General features: G+C 41.8%; 1 protein-coding gene across 4 annotated transcripts in view; it reads left to right on the forward strand.

Moving 5' to 3' along the window:
* The window catches only part of CD2AP (CD2 associated protein), a 158,567-nt gene that overhangs the window by 96,561 nt on the left and 36,014 nt on the right, over positions 1 to 25,992 (forward strand). For all 4 annotated transcript variants that reach the window (XM_073335813.1, XM_073335810.1, XM_073335811.1 and 1 more), the window contains 4 exons: positions 1,894 to 2,081; positions 8,629 to 8,737; positions 14,729 to 14,823; positions 21,952 to 22,056. In XM_073335813.1, coding sequence (XP_073191914.1) covers positions 1,894 to 2,081; positions 8,629 to 8,737; positions 14,729 to 14,823; positions 21,952 to 22,056 — 497 coding nt within the window. The remainder of the gene's footprint in view (positions 1 to 1,893; positions 2,082 to 8,628; positions 8,738 to 14,728; positions 14,824 to 21,951; positions 22,057 to 25,992) is intronic.

The raw sequence follows: 25,992 nt of genomic DNA on the forward strand, positions 1-25,992 counted from the left end.
CCTCGAGCTCCCGCCGGGGAACAGGGCCTGGGACTTTTCCCACTCCGGCACTCCAGCCGGGAAGCGGAGTCAGGGGCTTGCCCCACATACGTGGCTCCCGAAAGCAGTGGCATGTCCCCTCTCCGGCTCCTATGCGTAAGGGCAGCCAGGGGCTCTGCATGCTGCCCCTACCCCAAGGGCTGCCCCCACAGCTCCCATTGGCTGGGAATCATGGCCAATGAGAGCTGCAGGGGTGGCACCTGCCGACAGGGCAATGCGCAGAGCCGCCTGGCCACGCCTCCGTGTTCAAGCCAGAGTGGGGACATGTCGCTGCTTCTGAGAGCTCCTTGAGGTAAAGGCCACCTGGAGCCTGCACCACTGACACCCTCCCGCCCTCCGAACCTCTCGGTACCAGCCAAGAGTACCCTCCCAACCTTGAACTCCTCATTACTGGTCCCACCCCAGAGCCCGCACCCCCAGCCGGAGCCCTCACCCCCTTCCACACCCCAACCCCCAATTTTGTGAGCATTCATGGCCCGCCGTACAATTTCCATATCCAGATATGGCCCTCGGGCCAAAAAGTTTGCCCAACCCTGTCCTAGGTCTTGAATTCCTGACCATCAGCTGCATGCAACTGTAGTGACATTCATTGTTCGCAAACAAACCACGCGGTTCCCTTAACACCATTTTTCAAAGTTTTTTTTAATCAGTTGTAAATAGTGCACCATGTAACAACGATTAAAGTTGAACAGCTGCATCTGGTGAACTGAATGATGATGAAAAGTAACATGAAAATAGAATTTAGATACTTTTTTAACCTGTTCATAATTAACTCTTTAAAAATAACAGTAATAATTAAAGTAAAATTGATTTGAGTTATTTTCATCAGTTGTTTGAGGTCTGGGGAAAGCTTAAATTAGTAGCTATGATGGGAAACATCCTTTCTTTAATGTTTAATTAGGCCACAATTGCCCTTTTGCTCCGGCTGTCCAAACATGGAAGAATTAACTGTGAGGTGTTCTGCAGTACTTCTGAGTTGAGTGGCTACTGCTGCTGACAGCAATAACACATGCATAGTTCGTTACACCATGTAGAAATAAAAATACTCAGTCAAAAAGATGCAGGAGCATATTTCATCAGAGCTGGTGAAAAATGTACAGCTGATGAAAATAACAGATTGCCTTCCTGCCTGATGTTTGAGAAATCAGGCCACAAATCAATGATCTGATTTCTTGATGGCGGCTAAGGGTTACCAGTACACGTGTCAGGTTTCAGAGTAACAGCAGTGTTAGTCTGTATTCGCAAAAAGAAAAGGAGTACTTGTGGCACCTTAGAGACTAACCAATTTATTTGAGCATAAGCTTTCGTGAGCTACAGCTCACTTCATCGGATGCAAGTGAGCTGTAGCTCACGAAAGCTTATGCTCAAATAAATTGGTTAGTCTCTAAGGTGCCACAAGTACTCCTTTCCTTTTTTCAGTACACATGTGGTGCAGAAATAGTGTCATTGTAAACTGCCTTGAAATGCTTTTTAAAATCATAGAATATCAGGGTTAGAAGGGACCTCAGGAGGTCATGTAGTCCAACTCCCCGCTTAAAGTGGGGCCAATCCCCATTTTTTGGCACAGATCCCTAAATGGGCCCTTCAGAACCTTACGTTTAGCAGGCCAATGCTCAAACCACTGAGCTATCCCTCCATCCTAGACGTAGTCTCTTTCTAAATATCTAGCTAGCAGGAAATGTGTGAACTTAAGGATGGAACTGCAATTCTAAGGTCTATTGGGCAAGACCAATGTACATAAAGACATTTATACAAAGGAACAATTTTCTGATTTGATTTCCAGACTGTCTGATTAACAGTAATAGTGGCATTTATTAATTTATACATTAAAACCATTTTCTCTCAATTTTTCAGAGTCTCTTTTCACTGGTTCTCCCTCGCCTGTGGCCTCTCCAGGGAACGGAAATGAACCTGGAGCTGGACCAATAGCACAGCCAAAGAAAATCCGAGGAGTTGGGTTTGGAGATATCTTTAAAGAAGGTTCAGTGAAACTTAAAACGAGATTATCCAGTAATGATTCAGAGGAGAAAAAGCAAGATAAGGTTTGTGGTGGCCCATATTTGAGCATGTTGTCTTAAGAATCCAAATTAAAACCATATTGTTAATATCTTTAATTTAAAAAAAAAATTACCTGGTAATTAGAGCACCTTCTGTCCTAGGATCTTACAGATATAAATGCATTAGATCTCTCAACACTTCCATGAAGTGGTTTAACAACCCTATTTCACGAAGCGGGAAACTGAGATACAGAAAAGCAGATGGAATATCAGTGTATAGCAGAACTAAAAAAGGGAATGCACGCCAGTCCTGTGCTTTTTGAAAACTAATATATATTTCAAGTAAGCGTCAAAAGACAAAGTACAAAAGTGATGGATACCATCCATTCAAAATGATCACTAGGTTGTCACAAGGCAATAGAAGAGAGGAAAAAGAAAACAGTACCTTCTAAACCAGATGATTATCTGATTAGTATTCTATATGTACACCACCTCCTCCTTACCCCACTAATGATACGGCTCTGCCCAAAGTAGTCATCAGTGAATGTAAAGGGTTTCAGTGCTTATCTGTACTTTATTTGAACCTGTTTGATCTTGTATTTTCACAAGAACAGGCTTTTTTGTGAGACTTCCTGATTTCAGTAGTAGAAATAATGAAAATGTCCTTTCTCATGAGATTTTTGTACTTCTGCTTCTGATGCAACCAAGAAGTGCAGAGGTGCATGAATCCTGTAATTTATATTTTTAAAAATCTAAATTGATTCTGAAACAACCAGCGCTCAGGATTGAGTCTTCTATCTTATTTGGTTTGATTGTTGTAGTAATAGGCAGTAGTGTACTGAAAGGGAAAAACTCTGCAGTTAATGTTGGACTAAACATCTGGTTACAGTACACAATGGAAAATATTTTTTGCTCTCCAACCATATTTTTGTACCGTTCAAACTTTTTTTTATATCTCATTACGTTTCAGGTATTGCAGCCTTAACATTGTTCATAAAAAACCATTGCCTTACCGATCAGGCTAGTGAGCCCTCTAGTCCAGTATCCTGTCTTATGCCCTAAATCGTGCGTGTTTATATCCCTGCCAAAATTTTAAATCATTAATAATTTTTTATATCTTCATTGTAGAGGAAGGAGCGTCCAGTGCTTTGGGTGCTAGCATGGAACTCTGCAGACCTGGTTTTAAATTCTCTGCTCTGCCACAGGCTTCCTGTGACTTCGGGCAAGTCCTTTAGTCTTTCTGTACCACAGTTTCCCACTTGTAAAATGGTGATACTTCACCATCTTACATGGGTGTGACACAAGACATGGGTGAGGATAAATACATGAAATATTTTGTGGTACTTAGCGATTGTGGGTAGTAATTTTATTTATGAATATAAATGTCCAGTCCTTTTTATGGATCCTGTTGAGTTCTTGGCTTCGATGTGACCTGGTGACTGAGAGTTCCAGAGTTTCTAATGTGCCACAAGTACTCCTTTTCTTTTTTATCTGTGTATTGTGTAAATAATAAACAAGGTTTTTTGTAATCAGTTTGCCATTCCTGCCTTTATATTTTCATCTTATGCCCCTTTCCCCCCATGTATTATGAGAGAAGATGCATGGAAGTGCCTGATCTTGCTACATCTAACTCAATTCAGTTTGGTAAGGGGCTGGCAGAGGGTAAGGGAATATGTATAGTTACTTTGGTGTGGAATTTATTTTGATATGATTGAGACTTCCACCACTGTTCATCAGTGCTGAGAGGCTGAAGAAAACCTCTCTGCTTAGCATTTGGACAGTGTCCTAGGCAAACAGATTCTGACAGAGTTTTTAACTCAGATTTGGAAAAGCTCAGTTAAAATGTTGTCTGGTTGAATCCACCCGAGAGTCAACAATAAAATGAGAGCTCTCCATCCTAAACTGTTGTGCACAGTAATGCACAGTTTATATAAGAATTCATGTATGGTTCTTAAACCCTTGAAATATCTAAGCACAATGGAGTGTCAAGTGGAGTGCCCCAGGGGTCGGTCCTGGGGCTGTTTTTGTTCAATATCTTCATAAATGATCTGGAGGATGGTGTGGATTGCACTCTCAGCAAATTTGCGGATGATACTAAACTGGGAGGAGTGGTAGATACGCTGGAGGGGAGGGATAGGATACAGAAGGACCTAGACAAATTGGAGGATTGGGCCAAAAGAAATCTGATGAGGTACAATAAGGATAAGTGCAGGGTCCTGCACTTAGGACGGAAGAACCCAATGCACAGCTACAGACTAGGGACCGAATGGCTAGGCAGCAGTTCTACGGAAAAGGACCTAGGGGTGACAGTGGACGAGAAGCTGGATATGAGTCAGCAGTGTGCCCTTGTTGCCAAGAAGGCCAATGGCATTTTGGGATGTATAAGTAGGGGCATAGCGAGCAGATCGAGGGACGTGATCGTTCCCCTCTATTCGACATTGGTGAGGCCTCATCTGGAGTACTGTGTCCAGTTTTGGGCCCCACACTTCAAGAAGGATGTGGATAAATTGGAGAGAGTCCAGCGAAGGGCAACAAAAATGATTAGGGGTCTGGTACACATGAGTTATGAGGAGAGGCTGAGGGAGCTGGGATTGTTTAGCCTGCAGAAGAGAAGAATGAGGGGGGATTTGATAGCTGCTTTCAACTACCTGAAAGGGGGTTCCAAAGAGGATGGCTCTAGACTGTTCTCAATGGTAGCAGATGACAGAACGAGGAGTAATGGTCTCAAGTTGCAGTGGGGGAGGTTTAGATTGGATTTTAGGAAAAACTTTTTCACTAAGAGGGTGGTGAAACACTGGAATGCGTTACCGAGGGAGGTGGTAGAATCTCCTTCCTTAGAGGTTTTTAAGGTCAGGCTTGACAAAGCCCTGGCTGGGATGATTTAACTGGGAATTGGTCCTGCTTCGAGCAGGGGGTTGGACTAGATGACCTTCTGGGGTCCCTTCCAACCCTGATATTCTATGATTCTATGATTTTGGGCTGTATAAGTAGGGGCATAGCGAGCAGATCGAGGGACGTGATCGTCCCCCCTCTATTCGACATTGGTGAGACCTCATCTGGAGTACTGTGTCCAGTTTTGGGCCCCATGCTACAAGAAGGATGTGGATAAATTGGAGAGAGTCCAGCAGAGGGCAACAAAAATGATTTAGGGGTCTGGAACACATGAGTTATGAGGAGAGGCTGAGGGAACTGGGATTGTTTAGTCTGCAGAAGAGAAGAATGAGGGGGGATTTGATAGCTGCTTTCAACTACCTGAGAGGTGGTTCCAGAGAGGATGGTTCTAGACTATTCTCAGTGGTAGAAGAGGACAGGACAAGGAGTAATGGTCTCAAGTTGCAGTGGGGGAGGTTTAGTTTGGATATTAGGAAAAATTTTTTCACTATGGGGGTGGCGAAACACTGGAATGCGTTACCTAGGGAGGTGGTAGAATCTCCTTCCTTAGAAGTTTTTAAGGTCAGGCTTGAGAAAGCCCTGGCTGGGATGATTTAATTGGGGATTGGTCCTGCTTTGAGCGGGGGTTGGGCTAGATGACCACCTGAGTCCCTTCCAACCCTGATATTCTATGATTCTGTGATTCTATGAAATAAAGACAAAAGTAGCAACCACAAAATTAGAAGTTTTAAATAGAAAGATCTGATTTGCTAAACAAAAGCTTACTGTTGTAATGGTTGTTTTGTCTCTGATATTTACATGGAAGGATTTGTAAACCTGTTTAAAACATGCTACATAAATTAACTTTAAAAAAGTATTTAAGGAGACTTTTTAAAGCTGGCTAAATGCATTTTTGTCCAATCTCTTTTCTCTTAGTAAGAAATATTGTAAGCCATTACAATGTTAATGTAAATATCATAGTTGGAATTTCAGAGGTTGATTTAAGTGGAACTGATCGCTTTCTTATAGTGAAAAATTGGTTCTTTAGAAGTGTCTGGGATTCACCTGTTTTCTTTCTGACTGATGTGATGGAGTACAGTTATCCTATCAAAGACATGTTTGTATGATTTAGATTCTAATGGATGATCAGACTTTATACTGTGTGGGTTTACCGTATAGCAGTACCCAAATATGTGATGGGACCAAGCTTGTCTTTTTGTTCACTTAATAGGCTTATCCTGTAAACTGTTATAGTCAGTCTCTCTCTCAGTAAGAAAAAGCAAGGAAGTGAATTGAGAAAAGAGTCTGAACAATTTAAAGGCTGTGAAATAAACCATTTGAAGCTGCAGTTGTATTTAACATACCCACTTATGCCTGGTGTTTTGCCAAAAATAATAATAAAATGCTAGCCAGAATTTGACACTTTTTTATAAGAGATGAATTTATGGAGATTGTCTCTGCTCCAAAGAACTTTTGCAATGTATGACACAGAAAAGTTGAGTACTGGCTGACCCAGAGCAGGGAGTTAACTTTAATGAAGACTTCAGTATTTTTTTTTTTAATTGCTAATGCGGCTCACTATCTCTAATGGTATTTGCAAAAAGAAAAGGAGGACTTGTGACACCTTAGAGACTAAGAAATTTATTTGAGCATAAGCTTTCGTGAGCAACAGCTCACTTCATCGGATGCATTCACTATATTTTCCACTGAATGCATCCGATGAAGTGAACTGTAGCTCACGAAAGCTTATGCTCAAATAAATTTGTTAATTAATCTCTAAGGTGCCACAAGTTCTCCTTTTCTTTTTGCGGATACAGACTAACACGGCTGCTACTCTGAAACCTGTCTAATGGTATTGGTGGAGTGATGGGAAGGTATTCGGTAGTGGTTGGTAGTTCGGGGGGAAAAATGCATTTTTAGGATATGTTAGAATGAGGTGAGGGCTTTGCAAACTGGGATTGGAAGGTAGAGTCCAAACTTACACCACTGTGATATGTTTCAGATTCACTTAAGTACCTTTGGACAGTGCACTGCGTTGCAAGATACAGGATGAGCTTTAGTTAACTCCCGTGCCTTGGCTAAATTCCAACTTGGGGGTATTTATATTTTGCTTACTTCCATGTCCATTTTTAATTGGATATAATTTCCTACACTTCCCCTCTAAAACTATTTCTGTGTGCTGCTAAACTAGTTTCATCTTGGAGGTGGTTTATTTCAGTGCTAGGTGGAGTGATTCCTTTATATAGCACTGTTACATTTTTGTGAAGGATGCTCATGTGGTTATATGATCTGTTTTGGCTTGTATGTATTAATCTGGATCTTGTTTAAGCTCTACAAAATTTGGTTTTTAATAAATGAAAGGGGAAGATCAGTGACCCTTGCTCACATGAGTGGTGCTTACTGATGTGAGAAGTTTCAGTAGGATTACTCAGGTGAGTATTGGTTATAGGATCAGGGCCTAAGTTTCTGTTTGATATATGATTGTGAAGAAGAGTTGGTCAGAAAAGTTTTCCCATTCTGCAAAAAATTTTGAGATTTAATTTTTTTCCTGTTCCTCATTGAATTGAAACTGAGACCTTTTGTTGGTTTGTTTTGTGGGGGAGGGAGAAGAAGCCATCCCAGTATACCCAAGAGCCTGGAGGTTAGGGCACTTGCCTGGGATGTGGGAGACTCAGGTTCAAGTCCCTGCTGTGCCTGGATTTTCCCACATTACAGATGAGTGCCCACAAGGGTGAGGATCTCTCTATGTGGTTTCAAAATTCCATCCTGCACCTAAGAAACTTTTCCTGAACAGTTTTGCCAAAATTAATAAGTTTCTGTGAAAAGTTTCAGGTTCAGTGATCAGCATTTTCTGACAAACTGTTTCATCAAAATTCCTGGTTAGTTCTATTGCGAAGAAAACGTCTGAAAGTGACTTAAGCAGTCTGAATCTGTCTGCAGGCTCAGTAAGCCTGAAACAATGTCTTGGATTGGAGAAATCTGGTAAATTATTGTAATGGGATATTAACTCACAAGGTCGATGGCAAATTAAATGTCTGCAGAGTTCATTTTAACAGAAACATCCAGCTAATGTTTTTATCCCCTTTGATGTATGCTGTGGCAGATACACCGGACCCTCGCTAGAACGCGCATCTATATAGCGCGAATTTGCATATGATGCAGTCGCGGCCATGGATCCCAAATTTAATTACTTTAATTGGAATTCATTTTAATGTGGTCCCCGCGTTAATGCGATACCGCACATGGATCACAAATCCCACGTTCTAGCAAGGGTCCGGTGTATTAGGAGTGAGCGGAAGGCAGGATGAGCAGCTGTCATCTTAAACTGCTGCTATAAACAGTGGAGTCCTGTAGTCTGCTCTTTCTGCAACTGCTAAGCACTTCAGCCCTCCTGGGGACTGAATCCCACCCACGATGGTGTTGGTGGAAAAAGATGAAGTTGCTGCTTGGCTGTCTCACTCCTATTGCATCAGTGGCCTTAATATTGTAATTATAGAACCTAACTAAATTAAATACGTAATGTGACCCTCTCAAAGAATGAGTGACACCCTTGACATATGGAATTAATTACCTAATTGTAAAAGAGAGCTGTCACCATTTCAGATGGTCAAATCATGAGAAGGTGTCTTATACCCAAATCAAAACAAAATGCTTTTAATTTTGCACTCTCCCTTTCTAATACGTAATTGTGCGTATCTTTTTTTCTCTTGCATTTGTTTAGCCACTACCTAACCTTCCGCCGGGACCAAAACTAACCCAGTTTCCTAGTGTAACAAAAGCAGAACCTGCAGTAGATGTTACAAAAGTAGAAACAGAAAGCAAACCAAAAGGTAAGGTTAAAGTATATTTGCCTCTGTTTTATTTTCTAGTCAAAGAGTCGTGGAAGTGTAGGACTGAAAGGGGCCTCGATAGGTCATCTAGTTCAATCCCCTGCACTGAGGCAGGACATTAAGTATCCTAGTATTATCTATTCTCTATGAAGATGTATGTAGTTATGGAAGTATACAGTAAAATAACTTGTTCTTATTTAAGACCTTAAATTTTTATTTAGTAAAAATGTACTTAGAACTCTCAAAATACTTTTTCAGCTTCAAAGTGTCTTACAAATACTAAGTACGGTAGGTTTACCCACTCTTTACAGATGTGTGGAAACTGAAGTTGGAGGTTGACTTCCCACATTTCTGCTTGTATTAAAATTCAGAGTTTTCAGATCATATAATTACAGATGGAATCCAATTAACATAGGAGCTGTCCCTAAAAATATAAGGCCTCGTCTACACACACAGTTGCCCTGATTTAACTAAAGATGCAAAATCCTGTGTAGACACTTATATTGGTGTAACCCTGGCTTCTGTAGGTTTAGCTTGCATCAATAAATATTGAGGTTGTGCCTGTACCAATGTAGCCTGTTTTATCTGATCTAGGAGTACCCACAGAGGGTTTTGTATTGTTTTAACTGAATATGTTTTTTGACTTTTATTGTGAGTCTTGTCCACACACAAACTTGGCATTGGTTTGCTTAAAGATGTATTTTTAAATACGTTTAGTTAAACTGGTGCAAGTTTGTGCATAGACACACATCAAAATAAGAGGCAAGCTATTTACTTTAGCTGAATCATTTTCAGAATTAAGTACATTGAAATAAACCACTGTGTCTGGCCTATGCTTACAGTTTTACCAGCAGAGCTATGTTGGTATAGGGTGTGGTGTTTCTCCTCCCCATCCCTCCTCAACATAGGTCTCATGGTAAAAGCCCAAGTGCAAGCCATACAGTACTTGCATGATGGGGGGATTCTATCCTGGGAAACAGTGACTCTGAAAAAGATTTAGGTATTGTGGAGGATAATCAAGTGAACATGAACTCCTAGTGCAATACTGAGACAAAAAAGAGCTAGTGCTGTTCTGGGATGCGTAAACGGAATCTTGAGGAGGAGTAGAGGATTTATTTTACCTTTTATATTTGGTACTGGTGTGACCGTTGCTGGAGTCCTGTGTCTACAATTCAAGTAGGCTGTTGATAAATTGGAGAGGGTTGAGAGAAGAGCCATGAGAATGATTAAAGGATTAGAAAGCTGAATTATAGTGACAAATTCAAGGAGCTCAATATATTTATCTTAACAAAAGAAGGTTAAGGGGTGACTTGATTACGGTCTGCAAATACATACATGAGGAACAAATATTTGATGATGGGCTCTTCAATCTAACGGAGAAAGGTATAACACTATCCAATGGCTAGCAGTTGAAGCTAGACAAATTCAGATTGGAAATAAGGTGGAATTTTGAGCAGTGAGAGTAATTAACTGTTGGAGCAACTTATCAAGGGTCATGGTGGATTTTCCTTCACTAATAACTTTTAAATCAGGATTGGATATTTTTCTAAAAGATCTGCTCTAGGAACTGTTTTGGGGAAGTTCTCTGTCCTGTGTTATGCAGGAGGTTATACGAGACAATCACAATGGTATTTTCTGGCCTTGAAATCTAAGAATCTATGAAAAGTTAACTAACCTTCTAATAGAGTGTTAAGGGGGAGATACAGACAGCTCACTGCCTTGTAGACTCAACAGGCCAGCAGTGTAGCCGTTTACATCATGAAGTCTATTTTCACAATCAAAATGGCTAGAAAATTTGTTTTGTTTTTTTAATGCTTACATTTTGGGTGATGCATTGAAAGATAGAATTAATCCAACAACATGGAGGATCCATATCTGAGAATGTTAATTTTCATTTTATTTAACCTTTTCTGTAGCCTGAAAAAGACCTCTGGCTAACAGCATGCAAATTTCAATCAGATCCTCAGCAGCTATGTTGATTTATGATTTATTTGTATTAAGTAGTTAAATGATGGTCTCTCTAAAGCAGAGGTGGGCAAACTATGGCCCGGGGGCTGCATCTGGCCCTCCAGACGTTTTAATCCGGCCCTCAAGCTCCAGTTGGGGAGTGGGGTCCGGGGCTTGCCCCACTCTGTGCAGCTCCCAGAGACAGTGACATGTCCTGCCTCCAGCTCCTACGCATAGGGCAGCCATGGGATTCTGCATGCTGCCTCTGCCCCATGTGTCGCCCCTGAAGCTCACATTGGATGAGAACTGCAACCAGTGGGAGCTGAAGGGGTGGTGCCTGTGGACAGGGCAGCACACAGAGCTACCTGGCTGCACCTCCATGTAGGAGCCGGAGTGGGGGGCATGCAGCTGGGAGCCGCTTGAGGTAGGTGCTGTCCGGAGCCTGCAACCCTGACCCCCTCCTGCAACCTTAACTCCCTGCCACAACCCTGATTCCCCCTTCCAGCCTCCAAACCCCTTGGAGGTGTTCCAGCCCGGAACACTGTCCTGCATCCCCAGCGCCTCATCCCCAGCCCTACCCCAGAGTCCTCACCCCCAGCCGGAGCCCTCACTCCCCAGCCCCACCCCAGAGCCCTCACCTCCAGCCGGAGCCCCTTCCTGAAATCCTCATTTCTGGCTCCACCCCAGAGCCCGCTCCCCGCCAGAGTCCTCACCCCCACTCCCAATTTCATGAGCATTCATGGCCCGCCATACAATTTCAATACCCAGGTGTGGCCCTTGGGCCAAAAAGTTTGCCCACCCCTGCTCTAAGGTGTGGAGACTAACATGTGGAGATGCTCAGTTACCCAGGTAATTAAATGCTGTCTGAAAACCAGATGGTTAACTTTTACATGACAAAATAAGACTACTGATGTCCTGTGAGGAGAGCTTATTTATTTGTTTTAAAAACTATATCTCAATTTACATAGGTTTATTGTTACGAAAATATATTAAGAATAATATCCTTACTTTTGAGGAGGTGGGCATGGAAGTAAACCACCAATGTTTAGTTAATTGGTTAATAAAATAAATACACATCTTCTTAAAACGTTTTGATTATCAGGACTTCATTTTAGTGTCTCTCTCCTGCTTCTGGAAGTTTGTTTTGGTCATTAGTACAAGTAAATAAACATCTTTTTGCTAAAGAAATTACAACTTCAGTTTGTTTTCAGTGTAATCAAGTTGCAGTGGGGGAGGTTTAGATTGGATATTAGGAAAAACTTTTTCACTAAGAGGGTGGTGAAACACTGGAATGCGTTACCTAGGGAGGTGGTAGAATCTCCTTCCTTAGAGGTTTTTAAGGTCAGGCTTGACAAAGCCCTGGCTGGGATGATTTAACTGGGAATTGGTCCTGCTTTGAGCAGGGGGTTGGACTAGATGACCTTCTGGGGTCCCTTCCAACCCTGAGATTCTATGATTCTATGATTCTAATCAGATTTAAGACCTTTCAAAGGACAACAGCTATGACCTATGCTGCTTCACTGTAGTACACTCATAAACTTCCTTGAAGTACTGAATCTGTGGATGATCTTCCATCTTAAACTGCAGTTTAATTAGAAATAACCTTTTATTTACTGCCAGGCACAAGACTTGTTAAAACAGCAAGATCCTTGAGTAATTATTTGTGCATTAAATATACTGTTGTTAACTTGTTGAATAGGTTAAGTGGTTGAGATATTTTTCTATTAGTCACCTTCTTGGATTTTTGCGCTCTGGTAATTCTATAGTAAAAAGACAAGATGAAGATGTTCTTGGGTTACATAGAAGGTGATGTAATTGAAAGATAGAATTAATGTTTCAGCCCTGACTGTGTTCCCACCCTAGTAAATGGTTACTGGTCTGCTGTATTGGACCCAACTTTTTGGATCCAGTGTGCTTTCAAGCCGGCTGAGTGCAGTCACAATCTGTAACTCTGGGATTCTAGCGTATGCTCCATGGGTGCAGAATCTGTCTGGCACCCTTCTTTGGGATGTGGAACTCTGCAGTCCAGATACCATAGGCCCTGGGACCAGTACAGGACATCCCAAGCCTCTCCAGTCACCTATGCGTTCCTCCCCAGACTCCACCTTCATGGGCACTCTGGTTTATAGTTTCTCATTAGGGACCACATGAGAGTTAAAGAAAATAACACAGACTTTGCAAAGGAACTTCTTAAACACACACATTTTGGGCAGCACAGGAGAGTGACAGATCTAGGCAAAGCAAGAAACACCTGAACCCAGTTCCCTCCCTCAAAATTCCTCACTAGTCCTGAGAGTCCTGGAATAAATCAAAATTCCTCCTGCCTTCCCCTCCTCCCCACTGTCCCCACTCCTCCTGGTGTGTGAGTGGGGTGGGACGGGGGTAAGAGGCAGGAGGGGTTCTGTCTTCTCTTTCTGATGAAAAACGGCTCCCTCTGCTTAGTGAGAGTCTCTCTTTTAAGAGCAGGTTTTGTCCATCTCTCTCTTCTCTTTCTTCACTGGGGAAGTTCCATGTACCAACACTCAGGTGCTCTGCTGGGCAGAGTCTCTAAGTCAATGGCTGTACTGGTAGCAACCCCATTGTTCTACCAGAGTAGAACAATACAGGGTTAATACCACTGTTTATTTCCAATATGTATCTATTCCAGTGACAGAATGGAAATTCTAATCCACACTGAAGGTTACAATTATAAGTGCTTGACATAAAACAAAAAGGAATTCATAAAATGACATATTCCCAAACTGTCACAAGTGTTTTTACATAGTTATACAATTTGTAACTAAAGTATAAGGCCCTAATCCTGCAAATTTTATGCATGTGTTCTGTCCTTCATGCCATTGGAGATTTTTTTTCAAATATTTTGGCATTTCGTCTTTTCGAATGGAGTTCTGCCAGGACAGATTCATCTCCCCATACAGTGATCAGATCCCGTACCTTCCGTTCGGTCCATGCTGGAGCTCTTTTGCAATTCTGGGACTGCATGGTCTCCTGTGATGATGAGCTCTGCATGGTGACCTGTGCAGGTGAGCTCGCCTCGCTGGCCAAACATGAAATGAGATTCAAAAGTTCATGGGCCTTTTCCTGTATACCTGGCCAGTGCATCTGAATTTAGAGCTCTGTTCAGAGCGATCACAACTGAGCGATCACACTCTGGGATAGCTCCCGGAGACCAATACTGTCGAATTGCGTCCACAGTACCCCAAATTCGAGCCGGCATGGCCGATTTCAGCACTAATCCCCTCGTCGGGGTGAAGTAAAGAAATCGATTTTAAGAGCCCTGGACGTCGAAAAAAAGGGCTTCATCGTGTGGACAGGTGCAGGGTTAAATCGAGATAACGCTGCTAAATTCGATGTAGTGTAGACCAGGCCTGTGTGACTGGCTGAATAAGTAGGGCTGAATGGACTTGCAGGCTCTAACATTTTACACTTTTTTTTTTTTGAGTGCATTTTTTTTAGATTTGTTAATTCAACTTTCATGATAAAGAGATTACAATACAGTACTTGTATTAGGTGAATTGCAAAATACTATTTTTTTGTTTTTTTACAAGTGTAAATACTTTTAATAAAAATAAGATGAGCACTATACACTTCGTATTCTGTGTTGTAATTGAAATTAATTATATTTGAAAATGTGGAAAACATCCAAAAATATAGTGTTCTATTATTGTTTAACAGTGCGATTATTTGCGCAATTAATTGCAATTAATTTTTTTAATCACTTGACAGCCCTAATGAAAATCTCTGCCAGACGTACATGTTAAACAAAACTAGGGAGATGTTCAACTCTAGTTGCAGAGCTTCAATTCTGATGTCTAAAGTGGGAGAATTGAATAAAGAGTATACTACTGTCTTATTTTTGTCGTGTTCTGCTGGACATTGTAAAACATACTGAAGTTGGTTGATATATATTGGATCAAAAGATGATTGTAGTAGTAGTTATCCTTCTAAAAAAGACAATAATTTTGAGCTTTTATTTATGTACCTTCATTCATACAACAGATTAGAACACTGTGCAAATGCAGCCATTTTGCTTCTTTGTTTCAGCCAAGGAATATTGCAGGACTTCTTTGGCCTTTGAAGGTTCAAATGAAAATGAACTTGGTTTTAAAGAAGGCGAGATTATCCAGATAATAAGTAAGGTAAGGGTTTACTAATCACTCAGAGTTTTCGTGAATGTAGTTGAAGTACAGAATAAAAGGGCAGGTCTACACTTAAAATGCTGCATTGTCACAGCTGCAGTGTTTCAGGGAAGACGCTACTATGCCAACGAGAGAGCTTTTCTCATTGGTGCAGTTAATCCATCTCCACGAGAGGCAGTAGCTCTCCTGCCAACATAGCACTGTCTACGCCAGGGGTTAGGTTGATATAACTACATTGCTCAGGGATGTACACTTTTTTACACCCCTGAGCAACATAGTTATACCAGTGTAAATTTATAGTGTAGACCTGGCCTTATCAGCAGTAGATCTCATTCTTTCCAGATCGGTTTTGTTCAGCATAAATATAAATTTATTTATATAAATTATTTTATTTTGGTAATAGATCCGAGTTTGCCCTAGAAGTTAACCATATGCTGTGCCATAATCTCATAAAAGCATGAAAATAGGTCCTTTCTTTATTGGTTTTGACCACTTTTCATTTGGCAATCACTTCCCCCATAGATTTCCAGGTGTGGTGGACTGGGTTGTAGGAGTGAGTTGAGTTCTCTTTTTAAAGAAACAGTTGAATTTCGCACTGAAATTTTGACATGCAATATTTAAAGTAAATATATTTTAAGCAAGGATTATTGTCAGTATGAAAATCCAAATGTTTTGTAACATTTGGGATCTCAGAATCATAGTACTTAACAAAACTGCTTTATGGTGGACAATCTGCCTTGCTACTTGAAGGAATAAACTTTGTCTGAATATTCACTTATTTGTGCTAATATGAAAGAGAGAGTCAGTGTTGAAAGGCAGCAGTTGCATCCCTAACCCATTTTATAAATGTTCTGCTGTAAAGACAAGAAAAAAAAGGGCTGAAAATCATTGGTTACTGCTTAATTTTCCTCACCTATAGTCCATAATCTTTTTATATTAATCATATTTTACTAAGTGGGATATTAGAGGATTGATTTAGGTGGGGAATTGGAAGCATATTAACTACAATCCAGTTTTCATGTTCATAGTAGTCTACAGTGAGGAGCATAAATACACATAAGCTAAGCTTCTTTAAAAGGATTTTGAGTTTTTCCAAGAGATTCCAACATGTCTTTATTGATAGCTGCAATGATTTTCTTGTTTCATTATTTGCTTGCATTACAGTAGGACCTGGAAGTTAGGTAGTGTGACAAAGTTCCTGCTCTACCTTGGTGGGTCTTGCGCTCACTGGTGGATTTGCTCGCCTTGGAGCTTCACGGCAGCCCTCAGCTTGGCCGTTTTTCTGAATTCACAGTCCAGGTTGACTCCTCCTGTGTCTGACCAGGAGTTGGGAGGATTTGGAGGGAACCCGGGCCTGCCCTCTACTCCGGGTTCCAGCCCAGGGCGCTGTGGAATGCAGCAGTCTAGAGTGCCTCTTGGAACAGCTGTGCAACAGTTACAATTCCCTGGGCTACTTCCCCATGGCCTCCTCCCAACACCTTATCATAGAATCACAGAATATCAGGGTTGGAAGGGACCTCAGGAGGTCATCTAGTCCAACCCCCTGCTCAAAGCAGGACCAATCCCCAATTAAATCATCCCAGCCAGGGCTTTGTCGAGCCTGACCTTAAAAACTTCTAAGGAAGGAGATTCTACCACCTCCCTAGGTAACGCATTCCGGTGTTTCACCACCCTCCTAGTGAAAAAGTTTTTCCTAATATCCAACCTAAACCTCTCCCACTGCAACTTGAGACCATTACTCCTTGTCCTGTCCTCTTCTACCACTGAGAATAGTCTCGAACCATCCTCTCTGGAACCACCACTCAGGTAGTTGAAAGCAGCTATCAAATCCCCCCTCATTCTTCTCTTCTGCAGACTAAATAATCCCAGTTCCCTCAGCCTCTCCTCATAACTCATGTGTTCACGACCCCTAATCATTTTTGTTGCCCTTCGCTGGACTCTCTCCAATTTATCCACATCCTTCCTGTAGTGTGGGGCCCAAAACTGGACACAGTACTCCAGATGAGGCCTCACCAATGTCGAATAGAGGGGTACGATCACGTCCCTTGATCTGCTCGCTATGCCCCTACTTTTACATCCCAAAATGCTATTGGCCTTCTTGGCAACAAGGGCACACTGCTGACTCATATCCAACTTCTCGTCCACTGTCATCCCTAGGTCCTTTTCCGCAGAACTGCTGCCTAGCCATTCGGTCCCTAGTCTGTAGCTGTGCATTGGGTTCTTCCGTCCTAAGTGCAGGACTCTGCACTTATCCTTATTGAACCTCATCAGATTTCTTTTGGCCCAATCCTCCAATTTGTCTAGGTCTCTCTGTATCCTATCCCTGCCCTCCAGCGTATCTACCACTCCTCCCAGTTTAGTATCATCCGCAAATTTGCTGAGAGTGCAATCCACACCATCCTCCAAATCATTTATAAAGATATTGAACAAAACCGGCCCCAGGACAGACCCCTGGGGTACTCCACTTGACACCGGCTGCCAACTAGACATGGAGCCATTGATCACTACCCGTTGAGCCCGACAATCTAGCCAACTTTCTACCCACCTTATAGTGCATTCATCCAGCCCATACTTCTTTAACTTGCTGACAAGAATACTGTGGGAGACCGTGTCAAAAGCTTTGCTAAAGTCAAGAAACAATACATCCACTGCTTTCCCTTCATCCACAGAACCAGTAATCTCATCATAGAAGGCGATTAGATTAGTCAGGCATGACCTTCCCTTGGTGAATCCATGCTGACTGTTCCTGATCACTTTCCTCTCATGTAAGTGCTTCAGGATTGATTCTTTGAGGACCTGCTCCATTATTTTTCGGGGACTGAGGTGAGGCTGACTGGCCTGTAGTTCCCAGGATCCTCCTCCTTCCCTTTTTTAAAGATTGGCACTACATTAGCCTTTTTCCAGTCATCCGGGACTTCCCCCGTTTGCCACAAGTTTTCAAAGATAATGGCCAATGGCTCTGCAATCACAGCCGCCAATTCCTTTAGCACTCTCAGATGCAACTCGTCCGGCCCCATGGACTTGTGCACGTCCAGCTTTTCTAAATAGTCCCTAACCACCTCTTTCTCCACAGAGGGCTGGCCATCTATTCCCCATGTTGTGATGCCCAGCGTAGCAGTCTGGGAGCTGACCTTGTTCGTGAAGACAGAGGCAAAAAATGCATTGAGTATATTAGCTTTTTCCACATCCTCTGTCACTAGGTTGCCTCCCTCATTCATTAAGGGGCCCACACTTTCCTTGGCTTTCTTCTTGTTGCCAACATACCTGAAGAAACCCTTCTTGTTACTCTTGACATCTCTCACTAGCTGCAGCTCCAGGTGCGATTTGGCCCTCCTGATTTCATTCCTACATGCCCGAGCAATATTTTTATACTCTTCCCTGGTCATATGTCCAACCTTCCACTTCTTGTAAGCTTCTTTTTTATGTTTAAGATCCGCTAGGATTTCACCGTTAAGCCAAGCTGGTCGCCTGCCATATTTACTATTCTTTTGACACATCGGGATGGTTTGTCCCTGTAACCTCAACAGGGATTCCTTGAAATACAGCCAGCTCTCCTGGACTCCTTTCCTCTTCATGTTAGTCCCCCAGGGGATCCTACCCATCCGTTCCCTGAGGGAGTCGAAGTCTGCTTTCCTGAAGTCCAGGGTCCGTATCCTGCTGCTTACCTTTCTTCCCTGTGTTAGGATCCTGAACTCAACCAACTCATGGTCACTGCCTCCCAGATTCCCATCCACTTTTGCTTCCCCCACTAATTCTTCCCGGTTTGTGAGCAGCAGGTCAAGAAAAGCTCCCCCCCCCAGTTGGCTCCTCTAGCACTTGTACCAGGAAATTGTCCCCTACGCTTTCCAAAAACTTCCTGGATTGTCTATGCACCACTGTATTGCTCTCCCAGCAGATATCAGGAAAATTAAAGTCACCCTTGAGAACCAGGGCGTGCGATCTAGTAGCTTCTGCGGGCTGCCGGAAGAAAGCCTCATCCACTTCATCCCCCTGGTCCGGTGGTCTATAGCAGACTCCCACCACTACATCACTCTTGTTGCTCACACTTCTAAATTTAATCCAGAGACACTCAGGTTTTTCTGCAGTTTCGTACCGGAGCTCTGAGCAGTCATACTGCTCCCTTACATACAGTGCTACTCCCCCACCTTTTCTGCCCTGCCTGTCCTTCCTGAACAGTTTATAACCATCCATGACAGTACTCCAGTCATGTGAGTTATCCCACCAAGTCTCTGTTATTCCAATCATGTCATAATTCCTTGACATCACCAGGACCTCCAGTTCTCCCTGCTTGTTTCCAAGGCTTTGTGCATTCATATATAAGCACTTGAGATAACCTGCTGATCGCCCCTCATTCTCAGTATGAGGCAGGAGCCCTCCCCTCCAGACATTCCTGCCTGTGCTTTCTCCCGGTATCCCGCTTTCCCACTTACCTCAGGGCTTTGGTCTCCTTCCCCCGGTGAACCTAGTTTAAAGCCCTCCTCACTAGGTTAGCCAGCCTGCTCGCAAAGATGCTCTTCCCTCTCTTCATAAGGTGGAGCCCGTCTCTGCCCAGCACTCCTCCTTCATGGAACACCATCCCATGGTCAAAGAATCCAAAGCCTTCTCTCCGACACCACCTGCATAGCCATTCGTTGACTTCCACGATTCGATGGTCCCTACCCAGGCCTTTTCCTTCCACAGGGAGGATGGACGAGAACACCACTTGCGCCTCAAACTCCTTTATCCTTCTTCCCAGAGCCACCTTCTTTATCCTCACCATAGGACATTCCTCCTGGTGTCTGATAATGCTTGTACACCTCAATCCTCCAACAGTCCACGTTCTCACACTCCACTCCTAGTGCCTCTTGCTCCTAGCTCCTCACATGCACCCAGCTCCAGACTGCTCCTTTTTAAAACCCAGGTGCCCTTATTAGCCTGCCTTAATTGATTTTAGCAGCTTCTTGATTGGCTACGGGTGTTCTAATCAACCTGTCTTAATTGTCTCCAGAAGGTTCCTGATTGTTCTGGAACCTTCCCTGTTATCTTACCCAGGGAAAAGGGACCTACTTAACCTGTGGCTAATATATCTGCTTTCTATTACTCTCCTATAGCCATCGGGCCCGACCCTGTCACAGTAGGTTTTCATAAGCACCAAATGATTAAGACAATTCGTGCCCCAAAGAGCTTACTATCCAAGTAGGCAAGACTACAGAAGGAGACCGAAGGACATGTAGACAGAGTGATTTATCCAAGGTCATACAGCAGGTCAGCAGTGGAGTCAGGAATAGAACCTAGTCCAGTGTCCTTAATCCCAGTCCAATCTCTATCCACTGGACCACACTGCTTGCAAAGTCTAGATTTCTTAAAAATACTTATCACAGTAACTAACTCAATCCCAGTTTTTGATCTTATCTAAATTTCTGCACTTAATGTCATAGCGGTTAACATAGCTAGGGGTTGGAGTAATTAACTCTTTTCTATTTTTCAGTCTTCCTGTGTTCACTTTTCAAACAAAGGGAAGCAAAATTATAGATTAGCGAATGAAACGGGGACAAACATAGTTTCTGAGCCTGTGGCTGTCTTCTAAAGTAGTTTTTGCATGTTTTCAAAATAGAAGAACTGAGTTTATGCCAGTTTGTCTGTGCGGATAAATACTTCATTGGTTTTCTCCATAAGTGGAATGCTACTGAAAACCTGTAGGATAATGCATATTACTTACAAAGCACAATACACAGCAGTGGCACTATATTTTGTTTTGTAAAGACGGCGTTCTTTCATATCAGGTTAGATCTCGGTTTGCATAAGGATACAGTCCAGTCCTCACAAGGTTTTAAAATTTGTACTCATTTTAGCCTCCCATTGTTGCTTGGAACTGATGTCTCCACCTCCCCCTCTTCCCCTCCCCTCCCCCCGTCAGTTTCCCTGTATCCAGTATTAAATATAAACTGTCTCCCTTCGACTCTGACCATGGAATGAGATATATAAGGGCACTTGTATCCACTCAGATGCAATTGGAAGATTGGGGCCTTTCTGTGCTAAAGCTCATAATTGCTGGGTTCCTGGCATTAACAAAATTTAGTAAACTCCAGAGGATAATGTCAAGTTTGCAAAGAGACTTAATGGGAGAAATGATAAACTAATTTGAGTCTATAAACTGGCAGGGTGTCAATTTGGTTTTAGTTTCTTGCATTGGTGCTTCCTTCATTTAGCTCAGTGTGTTTATGAATTTTTTTGTTCTGAGATTCACCAGCTGTTCTGATTTGGATATGCATGCTAGGACCTAATCTTCTGTGGATAGAATGAGCCAGTTGTTTCTGTCAAAAGTAGCATATTTCAATCATGGTTTATTCAACCTGTATAAAGTGGTGATAGCTATTAATGTTGGAAGAAAAACCTTAAATAGAATTACTAAAATAATTTTAAGCAACTTGATTCTGTGCGTTAAGGGGTTGCAATATCCTGTAAAAAGGGTTGAACATATTAAACCCTCAATCCTCCAAAAATATGTGCTGTTACACTGAACTCTGAAACAGAAATACCTTTCTCTGGCTCTTTCTACTGTATTCTTAACTTGTCCCCTCCCATACAGATCATATTAATTTTCTCTCTTGCCTTTCTCAGTCCAGTAGTTCTCATAAAATTAAATCATTCAAACAAGATATAGCTATATATAAAGAGAGAGAGAGATTTGGAAGAGATCTGTGAATGTAAGAGAAATAATTTGTCTTCCAGGGCAGTGGCTAAGGTTGTGCAATGCATTAGGAGGTTTCTTTTATATCTACATTTCTTTATTCCACTTCCATTCACAGATCCCTTTCAAATAGATATTCTTACCAGTTTTAATTCTTGTTTTAAAACAAATAATAAAAAAACAAGTTGAATAGTAAGGACATCTGATTCTATCAAACCCTGAGCTACTCGCAGCTCCTTCCCAAATATAATTGAACTTTTTAATAAGGCTTCCTCTTGAAAAACACTGCATTTTTTTCAGTTGAGGTGAGATTTTACAACATTGGTAAAAGGAGATGGGTTTTTGTACTATATAATGAATACTTGTGCATGTTTTTTTTCTGGAGCTGTACTTGCTCCATAAAATGAGTAAATATTAAATAATGTTGTTCAAATAAATAGTACCATTTGTTGTTTTAGGATCCTGGAGAACAAGGATGGTGGAAAGGAGAGCTTAACGGTAAAGAAGGGGTCTTCCCAGACAACTTTGCTGTTCAAATACAAGAGTCTGATAAGGACTTTCCAGTAAGTTTTAGTGCTTTTTCTTTTCTTACAATCTAAAGAAAAGCCACAGATCCTTTGCCAGAAATGCAGATATATATAAAAAAATACTTAGAATCATCGAATATCAGGGTTGGAAGGGACCTCAAGAGGTCACCTAGTCCAACCCCCTGCTCAAAGCAGGACCAGTCCCCAACTAAATCTTAATGCATTATACCACATAACAATGTTATGATGCCAATTTTTTGATTCATTTTCAATTTGTTAGTACTATCAAAGCAGAAATTGAATTTTATATATTTAAAAAAATAGAGCTGGTTTTTAAAAAATGGAATTTTTGTTCTGTGGGAAATTCTGACACATTGACATTTGTCCTGAGTTAGGCCAAAAAAACTGAGACTTGGAAATTTTCATGGAACAGAAATTCCAATTTTTTTAAATTCAAAACAACCTTATTGAAACTTTTTTTTAGATAATTTGGAAATGTAAGTCAAAATGGGAAAGTCAAAAATAAATGAGAATATCTAATTGAAATACTTCATTTCAATTTGTTTCAAAATGTTTCAAGATGAAATTTAATCTTTTCTTGCCTCTGTCACTGTTGTGTTTATAATTAATTTTCCCCAACCCATTTAACTATTTTAAAGTTGTCAGGGTTAGCTAGGTGTCTGTGCAGTTATGGTTTAAGGTCTAGACCATTACATTATAAATGAAGGACTAGCTTTTCTAAGTGAGGTGCATGTGTTTGTACATTACCATGGTTATGTGAGTGTAGAGATATCAGATCTGCATATACACATTATGCATCTCTGAGCATAAATTAGACTTGTGCAAATATACACAGATCACTGACTTCAAAAATCCCAGTTGGAAGTTCACTTTGTTGCTTTAAAAGGTGATTATATTACACCTTTCTTCTGCTGTATACCCTAAGGGATAACAAACCTATCAGCAACAATAATTTTCCCTCAGCTGATACTCACCTTCTTGTCAACTGTTGTAAATGGGCCACCTTGATTGCATTGGCCTAGTTAGCACTACAAAAGTAATTTTCCCTCCCTTGGTATTGACCCCTTGTCAACTATTGAGAATAGGCTACTTCCACCTTAATTGAATTGGCTTGTTAGCACTGACCCCTCACTTAGTAAGGCAACTCCCATCTTTTCATGTGCTATAATATATATTCTTCTTACTGTATTTTCATTCCATGCATCTGATGAAGTGGGTTTTAGCCCACGAAAGCTTATGCCCAAATAAATTTTAGTCTCTAAGGTGCCACAAGGAGTCCTTGTTGTTTTAACTGTAGTCTGTAACCTATCATTTAAATCAGGTTCTGTACCAAATGACTGGAGGATAGCTAATGTGGTGCCAATTTTTAAAAAGGGCTCCAGAGGTGATCCTGGCAATTAGAGGCTGGTAAGCCTGACTTCAGTACCGGGCAAACTGGTTGAAACCATAGTAAAGAACAGAATTGTCAGACACATAGATGAACATAATTTGTTGGGGAAGAGGCAACATGGTTTTTTGTAAAGGGAAATCATGCGTCACCAATCTACTTAAATTCTTTGTGAGGGTTAACAAGCACGTGGACAAGGGGGGGTCCAGTGGATATAGTGTACTTAGATTTTGAGAGAGCCTTTGACAAGGTCCCTCACCAAAGACTCTTAAGCAAAGTAAGCTGTCATGGGATAAGAGGGAAGGTCCTCTCATGGATTGATAACTGGTTAAAAGATAGGGTAGGAATAAATGGTCAGTTTTCAGAATGGAGAGAGGTAAATAGCTGTGTCCCCTGGGGTCTGTACTGGGACGAGTCCTAGTCAGTGTATTCATAAATGATCTGGAAAAAGGGGTAAACAGTGAGGTAGCAAAATTTGCAGATGATACAAAGCTACTCAAGATAGTTAAGTTCCAGGCAGATTGCAAAGAGCTGCAAAAGGATCTCTCTAAACTGGGTGACTGGGCAACAGAATGGCAGATGAAATTCAGTGTTGATAAATGCAAAGTAATGCACATTGGAAAACATAATCCCAACTATACGTACAAAATGATGGGGTCTAAATTGGCTGTTACTACTCAAGAAAGAGATCTTGGAGTCATTGTGGATAGTTCTCTGAAAACATCCACTCAATGTGCAGTGGCAGTCAAAAAGTGAACGGAATGTTGGGAATCATTAAGAAAGGAATAGATAATAAGACAGAAAATATCGTACTGCCTCTATATAAATCCATGGTATGCCCACATCTTGAATACTGTGTCCAGATCTGGTCACTCCTTTTAAAAAAATATTTTGGAATTGGAAAGGGTTCAGAAAAGGGCAACAAAAATGAGTAGGGGTATGGAACGACTGCCATATGAGGAGAGATTAATAAGACTGAGACTTTTCAGTTTGGATAAGAGATGACTAAGGGTGGATATGATAAACATCTACAAAATCATGACAGTTGTGGGGCAAGTAAATAAGGAAGTGTTATTTACTCCTTCTCATAACACTAGAACTAGGGGTCATCAGATGAAATGAATAGGCAGCAGGTTTAAAACAAGCAAAAGGAAGTATTTTTTCACACAACGCACTGTCAACCTGTGGAACTCCTTGTCAGAGGATGTTGCGAAGGCCAAGTCTGTAAGAGGGTGCAGAAAAGAACCTAGAGAGTTTAGAAATATTGATTCACTTTGGAATGAAATTCACCTGGAAAAACTCAAACTAAAAGATCTGTCAGAAAATAACCTGAAGTACAGATATCTGGGAGGTGGAGATATGCTGGAAAAAAAGTATAACCAAAAAGTACCCCTTTTATTGCTAACTGGACAGCAAATTAGAGAAGAACTTCCAATGCAATATGGCATCGAAAAGCCATTGTGACTTTTGTGGGGATGAATACACAGAGGCCTTCGACTGGAGGGAATTAAATATAACAATAATTGAGGGGCTGGAGAAACTTATTTATAAGATCTAAATGGATTTAATATGTATATTGTAACCAAACTTCTGCCAAGGATTGAGGCACAATATATTTCACAAGTATTTAAGGTCATGAACACCATGGAAGGCCATCAGTTGTTTGGTATGCCTTACTGCTAAATGATGAACTAGCAATCGGCTGAGCCCTCAAGGGTTAACACATTGTTGTTAATGTAGCCTCACACTACACGGCAGCACAAATGGAGGGAGGGGAGACAGCATGCAGAGAGAGACAGAAACGCATACCATGTATGTGAGAGAGACACGCATTGCTCCTGTAAGTACTCTGACCCCACTCTGAGTACATTGCCTTTTTAAGTAGATCAGCAAGTTGAGACAGCAGCTGCTGCCAGCAAGCTCCCTCTGTCCTGAGCCCTATCGTGTCAGCCCCTGCTCTATGGAAATGAGATGCAGGAGAGGGAGGAGGGGGACACCCTGACATTAGCACCCCTCTTCTCTTTCTCTCCCCCCGTCCCCCTACCCGCACAACAAGCAGGAGGCTCCCGGGAGCAGCTCCAAAGCAGAGGGCAGGAGCAGCACACGGCAGTGGGGAGAGGGACAGCTGAACTGCCCAGCAACTGATAGCCTGCTGGGCAGCTGCTGCACAGGGAACTTAGGGGAGTGAGGGGCTGCTGGTCCACCCTGGTTCCAAGCCCCCACCAGCTAGCCCAAAACGGCTGCTCTTCCTGCAGGCAGTGGACAAAGCAGGCAGCTGCCAAACACGGTTATAAGGGAGGATTGCGCAACTTTAAACGAGCATGTTCTCTGATTGATCAGCAATGTAACAACGTTAATCGGGACTACTTTAAGTGAGGAGTTACTGTACATCAGTATAGCCAGGAAAATATTATATGTCTTATAGTGACTTCAAAAAATATTAAGGAAGTTGGCTGTGTTAATTCATAGGAATGTGCATTATTCTAGAAAGTCACCACTCAGGTTTCTAAAGAAAAGACAAACAAAAATTAGCAATAAAAATAACAGGGAATGACTACACTGTG

Source organism: Lepidochelys kempii, chromosome 3 (assembly GCF_965140265.1).
Source record: "Lepidochelys kempii isolate rLepKem1 chromosome 3, rLepKem1.hap2, whole genome shotgun sequence".
Taxonomy (NCBI): Eukaryota; Metazoa; Chordata; order Testudines; family Cheloniidae; genus Lepidochelys; species Lepidochelys kempii.